Raw genomic sequence first — 8,311 nt, forward strand, 5'->3', positions numbered from 1 at the left:
AGAACTCATTTCTGTTCTGCCAAAGGATGTTACTCCCTCCGAGTGTGAGGACAGAGAGGATGTTCATGCCGTCCTCCCACCGCAGATACATCACATCTGTGGGCGTCTTGAATGTGACCTGTTACAGTTCCTTCTACAGATTAGGATAAATCTATGGGTGATACAAAACATCTTTACATTTTCTACACAAACTCATTCTCAGATAATGAGATTTTAGTTTGCTCAATTCTGCCCGTTTTGAGCTCCTTTCAGAATGAGCTGTTTTAGGGCTTCTGTCACTTTAAATGAAACTAAGCTGCTCTTGGCCACGCCCCCTAACTCAACGTTTACACTCACACAGGAAAATGCCTGCAAACAGATGCACAATTATAAAACTGCTCATCTTTTAAAAGCATCAGTAGAGCCTCCTGCACAACCAACCAGAACGGAGCAAGTGGTTTCTGGACTGAAAGTCAACAACTAAACATTTATCTTTTCCAGCAGCCATTGTACAGCTAAAACCAACTGAAAAAAAAATTACCTGGAGCTCAGGTGGGGTTGCTATGTAACAGGCTGGGCTTTATTGGGGTTGCTAGGCGACAGGCAGTGCCTGCTGATTTGTGACTAAACATTCTGGTTTTTGAAACGGCTCATTTTCCAGTTACTAAAAAACATAAACTTAATGCCAACAACTGACTGGGTGGGTTTTTTAAGCACTTTGGTTGTTTTTAGAGGTGTTCTGTCAGATAGCCATACATGTCAGAATAGCATACATATGGTAAGAGCGCATGCGCACGCATGCGCATTCTGCAGGAGGTCTGCCATACTGAGAGGAGTCGTCAGCTTGTCATACGCGAGAAGAGACACAATAAAAAGTAACTAAATAAATTAAATTTAATGCTGCTGCAGCTGCAGTAAACTACAAAACACGTCCTAAAACACGCCCTGTTTAAATTCACGTCCCCCACTTCCTTAATATTTTTGGGTTGGATAACATGTCTGCTAACTTGGATAGCATGTCGTGTATGAAAACGCAATTTTTACCCACACTGAAACTGGGGCAAAACCAGTGTTTCACTTTTGAAAAAAATCCTTATCTACGTCATGATTCTATGTTGCTGATTAAATAAAATCATATGGTAATGACAACGTATACATGTCTGAGCTAAGCGTATGACTATCTGACAACGTATCTGACAACGTATGCTGAAACGTATGCAAACGTATGCTGATCTGACAGATATAGTTTGTCAGTTTGTCATACGCGTATGACGATCTGACAATGTATGGCTATCTGACAGAACAGAGGCAGTAAACCCAAATGGAAGTAAAAGAAAATGTGAATTTTGTTTAATTTATCACCTTTAATTTAAACCTGCAACAGAACTTCATTTTTCAACATGGGTGAAATATAAAGCTTTCTTACTGTAGGTTTAAAAAAAATAAAGCTTTTTATCCAAGAAGCCAAAATTGAGTTTAATGTTGTTCAAAGATTTATATCAGTGGAGAAAACATCCAATTAATAATTTGTGGGTTTTTTGATGCTGGTTGCATCCATGCAGATATAATTTATGCATGAGCCTCTTTCTCTCAGTGCTACCTTCACTCATTCTGTTATGGGCTGTCCGGGTCAGGGGAACATCGATGTCTCTATTCTGGCAAACATCACATTTTATGTTTGAATCCACTTCAAACGATCCCTTCACACTGGTGCCAGCCGGGCACATCTGGAAGCACTGGATGATGGGAGCTGGAGGCCCGAGGAGCTGAGGAGACAGAGGAGCCACTGAATACACCGAACCGTGCAGCCAGTCTCAGTCTGCAGGCTGCAGGGTAATTACAGGATCCAGACGCTGAAGTTTGACCAGAGATACTGAGGCTGCTGGGTTGCCGCCTTTGGCCTCTCAGCAAAGCAGCTCTAACCACCTTAACCTAGAGATCATGTGAGCCTGGTTCCACACCATTGCACAGAGACAGAGACACGCCGATACCGGGCCAGCCGGGACAGTACAGTCCGTTCTCCATCTGAGACGGATAAGGTGAAACCAGAACTCTGTTTCTGCTGCCCTTCATCATCCGTCCTCTCTCTGTGAATTCAGGAGTGGGAGTAGTTCTGCTGTAATCTACAGTTTGACTCCTGGCCATAAATCATCCGCTACACCCGGGGAAGCCGCGTCCTTCCTTTTGACCTGCAACCTTCACACATCCTCACCCAGCCAGGTCTTACGTTACCACACCAGGACAGAGTAATGGCCAGGATACAGTCCGTCAAACATGTCGCCGTCCCGGCAGGAGGGCTAATCCAGGAGGTGAAACTTACAGAGCCTTGTAAAAATGATAAACATTTTCTCACAAGACAAGGATGAACCCACTTTATTCACCCTTTAGGTAAATGACCAACAGTGTATAATTGTGTGGAAAGAAAAGGCTAATTTGAAACCACCTTTTGCTGCAGAAACAGCTGCAGGTTTTGGAGGTTTGTACACAGAAGCTGTTTCTGTCCAATCGCAATGAGCGAACTTTAAAATGAAGCGACAAACAAAATAAGAACTAGACGTGTTTCCATCTACAATTTAAGAGCAAATCAACCAGCTACATGAAACAAGATTTTGTCAGAGATTGACTTTAAGCAAACTGTAGCTGTGATAAACAGAAAGTGAACATGAACAACACATCTCAGAGATATGGAGAGTCCTGAAGCTGAAGGTTGAAATGTTAGAAATGTTTCCAAGCTTCGTGTCTCATAACGGCAGATCCACCAGCGGATGGGAGTTCGCTACATCCGATCTTATTCTGTAAATGTGTTTCCATTTCCACTTTGCCACATTGAGCCTTTTTCAGAAAAACAGAAGAACTTCTCAAGCGAGGAAGTTATTTCAAACTTTACTATTTCCATCAACGTTTTCATGTGTGATGGCTGGAAAATGTTAGCTGCACAGTCCGTGAAGCACTAACAAGCATGAAGCAAACATTAGTTCTGCTAATGCTAACGCTTTACCAACTCAGCAGTTAGCACAAGCTAATGCTAACAGAACAGCACATCACCCTAAAGAGGACGTGGTGACCACTGGACAGGACAGACTGCATCTGTGAACAGCAGTTTTCAAGTCTTGCCACAGATCTGGACTTTGACTAGGCCATTCCAACACAAGGACAGCTTTAAGTGGAGCTCTGGCTGTGAGTTCAGGGTGTCCTGCAGCTTCTAACAGGTTTTATTCCAGGATCGTTCAGATTTAGCTCCATCCATTTTCCCATAAACTCTGACCAGCAGTACATCACTGTGTGTTGATCTGACGCATTAAATACTGAAACAAAAAGTTTATATTCAGCTTTATTTTAGCAATATTACAAAATGTAAATCATTGTGTAACCTCAGAACCACACAATGTTCTTTCCTCCGACTTTATCGGTGCTGTCCTCTGCTGTCAGACCCGCAGTGGACAGCAGCAGAGATATGAACTAAATGACTCATTATTTCCATTTTCCAGTGCAGGTGTCAAAGCTGGGTTGATAAGTAAGGAAGAGGAAGAGCATCCCCTGGGGCGATTTGGCACGGCAGCACGGGTCACTCCTCCAGGAAGCCATTTTTCTGCAGAGAGCTGCTGGAACTGACTGCATGCTCACAAAACTGTTTTGGTCGTTAAAATCTGACCTCCTGGCTGGCCGGTCACTAGTTAACTGTAAAATCCGATTAAAGTGAAACCACTGAACACACATTGGAGAGCAGCTTCATCTTGTTTCTGTGAGCCAATCAAACACCAGGGAAGCCGAGCGTCATCAATCATCTCAGAGATCAATGTTACTCTGTGACAAAGCAGCCAGAATCATTTCCTGCTAAATTATCAACCAGATTCATTCAATTCTGCTTAGGGGCACAAAATGGAAAAACATCAGCAATGGATCTTCCTTCTCTCTGCATAAAACGTTACATTATCTATGACTGATGTCTTTGCCAGTAAATTATGTACACCTCTGGTCTGCATGCCTGCAGGGTGTTTGTGTAAGCTCATGGTTTGATTTATTGCCGTCATGCATTCATCGTCTTCCAGCTTCTTCACCAGTCATGCGAGTTTTATCTCCACTCCGACAACATTAGCAAGTTAGATCAGTCTGTGCGTCCCAGACAAACATATAAACAAACATAGAAATAAACTCGGCTGCACCCGGCCTCTGCCCTCTCTCTCCCTCTGAGTGCAGCCTGTGGAGACATACGGCTGCTAATTGCAAGCCTGAATGTGTGGCGTTAAAACGGATAACGCTGGATGACAGATAGCCTGGGATGAAAAAATGATGTCAGTTGAGGCTGGCTAAGCACGCCGTCCGCACGCTTCATGAGGAACCTCTAATTACTCACCAAGACAAATAAAATATGACTTTATGATAAGATTTTCTCATAAAAACAAGATTATGGCTTTGTGAAATTATCCAGCAGCCCCCGCCTCTTTTTGCAGCTTTATGGACACAGGAACAGAAACAGAGCAGGGACAGCCTGATATCTGATAAACTTCACTATTTCTACACCATTTTAAACCTACAAATATAACTTAATCTAAGAGCTTTTAATTCATAAAGAAAGAAAAACAAAATTAATAAACGTGCTGCAAAGATTTATTGGATTATTTCTAGAACAGTGTCACTCTGTTTTGAGACTTTTCTGGTTGAACTGTTGCTGTTTGGAAAATCATTCCCTCTGGTTCTGGATGCTGTGCAACTGAGGATTTTACGTTTTAATGTAACCGTGGCAACAATATATTGTTTTTACAAGAAGCTGATTAGCATCTCAAAAGCTCAAATAACACCTGACCTTTGACCCCGAGCCCCTGAGGAGCTGAAGAGGACGCTTCATGGATGCAGAGCAGAGAGAGAATGAGGAAGTAAAAAAAAACACCTCAGAGATTTAAAGAGAAGAAGCAAAAGCAAAGGAGCTGGATTAGCAGAGCTTGTCGACGACACAGAAGACGAGTTACTCTGGAATATTCTCTGTTAGAATGTCATGACCGTCATACAGCAGCATTCTGCAGACAGAGGCTTCTTCAGGTTAGGTGTGAGACTGACTGCTACTGGAGATCCTTCCTGCCTACAGCAGCAGCAGCAACGACTCTTTAAAGATACTTGATGTTTCCCTTTGGGATAAATAAATTTTTTATTTTTTATTTTAAAATTATAATGCTATCTATTACAGGTATTTGCTATTATTTTCTATCATGATTACAGTGAATTATGCTTGAATATGAGCAGCATTTTCATTGCAAAGGATTAGTTGGATGCATATTTAATTAGCAGAATGTTTCACTCTGTTTTCCAATACTAGAAGCAGAATAAACTTTTCTTACCCAACCTGATCCAGATCTTAGTGGCTGAGATGCAAACGCTCAGAGAATATTTTCCAAAATGTACAATTTGAAATACACAGAACAGAGTGAAACACCTGCTAAAATGTGAAGTAGTTATCAGTAAAATATCTTTCTGCTGCTCTGCTGTTTGTGCAGGAATGAAATACAATTAGTGCCTTCATTTGTGGAAGCACCTGTAAAGACTGAGATCCCACTTATACTGCTGGAAATGTTTCCAAATAGGTAAAATGATCTTTCATGTAAACAAAGGACAAATGTACCAGCCTCCATTCATCCAGCTGACTGGCAGTGTGCAGCTAAAGACAGGAAGTGGACAGAAGAAATGTCCAGTCACTGCAGACGTTTCTCTGTCATCTTCAAGCATTTCTGTTCTTTTAAAACCGTAATTTAAAAAAAAATGAAGATTAAACAACTTCATCCCAGAAACCAAATAAATATGAGAAGAAGGAAAGCATCAGTCTGTCCAGAACAGGAAGTGTTTTATCTGCAGCAGTCAGTGGAGTTGTAAAGGAAACAGAATGATATGAGGGGAGTTAATTCACTGCTTGTTCCCTGAGATCAACATTAGATACACAGCAGAAAACTGAGCCGAACATTTTAACAGCTCCTCTTTAAAAGATGAGGTGAAGACAGGAAGCTCATACGAGAAAAGGAAATGATTGTGACCTACATCAGGACATGGCTGGTGAATAAAGAGCCTGAGGCAGTGACAAGCATTCAGCCGTCAAATATCAAAAGGCCAGCTATGAGTAATGCAGTAGAGAGCCAGCCGAGCCCCCCCACCCGCACGGACGCGTCCCAGCTGACAACGCTCCATATTTTTAATAATAATAATAATAATAATAATAACACAATAGGCTGCTCCAGTTTCACATTTTAAAAGTCTGAAACTGAGGCTGTTCATTCAGCTGCACGACTCCAGCTTCTTCTGAAGGCTGAAACACGACAAACTGAGACGTGCAGGTCAAAGTGTCACTGCTAACCAAACCTTCAGGACGGCAACAGAGGATTGTTTCAGTAATCCATTATTAATCATAATCAACTAATTACTCGTGAAAACTTCAATAATCAGAATTTTGATTTTTTTTTATCCCGATAAATTTCAATTAATAATAAACAAAACAAAACTGATCCATCAGAAACACTAGTTTTATTTTCTCCACTGTTTGTTCCACTAGATCAAATATAAGCAAATTTGAAGAATATGATTAAATGTAGTTACTGTGTGCATCTTAGTGATATAAACCACACTTTTATTTAAGTAAGCAGCTCTGATTTCAAATGAGTCTCACTTCAACGGCAGTATTTCTGTCACATCCATACAGAGGCTAAAAAAAGAACCAAGAAATAGTTTTTTTTTTTTTCCCCGCACAATTTTTATCTTTTTCATAATAGTACCACAAAATATCGTGGTTCTATATTTTGTGAGTCTACCGAGAAGTTGAGGATTAATCCAGTTCTGGATATATCGCTGCAAAAGCTTCAATATCAAAAATATCCTAAAAATCCTTTCAGGAAGTTCTCACTCTCCACTTCACTGAAGGATGTTTGTTTGTTTGTTTACAACTTTCACGGTCAACCTTAAAGGAAAAGAGATCCACAGAGATCCACAGAGAGAGATCCACAAAGATCCACAGAGATCCACAGAGATCCACAGCAGATTTAAACTGTATGACGAAACTAGAAGAGCCGAATCCACCAAACACACGTGTGAGTAATCCGACAGATTCCCGAACCTTCAGCCAGCAGCTCCTCAGAGCCACATTCCTCTCCGATACCTGATGCTCGCCCTCTGCTACTCTACAGCTCGGATTCATGGAAAGGGCGAACAGAACCGAGCCAGAACCGAACCGGCGGCGCTGGAGCCACCGGTTCGGAGTGCACTTCATTCAGTGAGGGAAGTACCTGTCATCGTAGCAGAAATCGGCTCCCAGAGTGTTGACGTACAGGACCAGAGCCACGGCGCCGCACAGCAGTTCAGCGAACATCTCTGCTCCACGCAGACTTCAGGGAATCACGTCAATAATTAGAATAAAAAATACAGGAAAAATGGAAACAAAAAAGAAAAATGAGCAGAGCGAGTCGGATGGGGGGGTGCCGATCCCGGTCACTGTTCAGTCCCCGTCTTTGTCAGGATGTCTCTCCGAAAATAAGTCCATTCTGTCCCCCCCACCCGAGACCTTCATCCTCCATGAAGTGCATAAAGTGGATAATCCATAGGTGGCTTTCTGTCTAACCCATGGTGGGAGCTCTGCACCCTGCTGGGAGTTGGACAGAAAATAAAACAGCGTTCAGTGGATCTGTGACAACATGCTGCACGCCTCCCCGAAACACACACACACACCCACAGAGAGAGAGAGGGAGAGAGAGAAATAGAGAGGGAGAGAGAGAGAGAGGAGGATCGGCGCTCTGATGCTCTGAGCAACGGCCGCTGCTGTTGGAGAAACGTCGTGATTTACACCGAGGTCAATCCGCTTGTTATAAAGTCGCGTTTCCGTTTACACTTTCAAAATAAAGTAAAACTAACGTGTAAAACAAACAAACGATAATAGAGACGAAACGAATTAGGATGGTGGCCAAGCTTTTTGTCACGTGGGCCAAAATCATCAAAAACAATTCAGGCTGTTTTCACCAGTGGTGGGAAGTAACGAAGTACAGGTTACTTCGTTACTGTACTTAAGTACAATTTTTGTGTATCTGTACTTTACTTAAGTAGATTTAATAATGGATACTTTCTACTTTTACTCCACTACATTTTACAGTAAGTATCTGTACTTTCTACTTCGCTACATTTCTACAAAACCGTCGCGTTACTCGTTACATCCAAGTGTTCGCCTCTTTGTGTGGAAAATATTTGGGTGTTTTTTTGTGGCGTTGTTTTCAGTTGCTTTGGCAACGAGTCTGCGTGTAGCTGCGCTGATACAGAGAGCAGGAAAGAAGTGGTTTTGAGTTGTACTTTAGCCGTTTTCCCCTTTGCT

General features: G+C 42.0%; 1 protein-coding gene across 1 annotated transcript in view; it reads right to left on the reverse strand.

Moving 5' to 3' along the window:
* tmtc2b (transmembrane O-mannosyltransferase targeting cadherins 2b) overlaps positions 1–7,749 on the reverse strand; it is an 88,478-nt gene extending 80,729 nt beyond the window's left edge. The window contains exon 1 of the mRNA XM_044124689.1: positions 7,239–7,749. Within this exon, the coding sequence (XP_043980624.1) occupies positions 7,239–7,321 (83 nt within the window). The 5' untranslated portion in view covers positions 7,322–7,749. The remainder of the gene's footprint in view (positions 1–7,238) is intronic.
* Positions 7,750–8,311: the final 562 nt, after the last annotated feature.

Source organism: Gambusia affinis, linkage group LG08, assembly GCF_019740435.1.
Source record: "Gambusia affinis linkage group LG08, SWU_Gaff_1.0, whole genome shotgun sequence".
NCBI lineage: Eukaryota > Metazoa > Chordata > Actinopteri > Cyprinodontiformes > Poeciliidae > Gambusia > Gambusia affinis.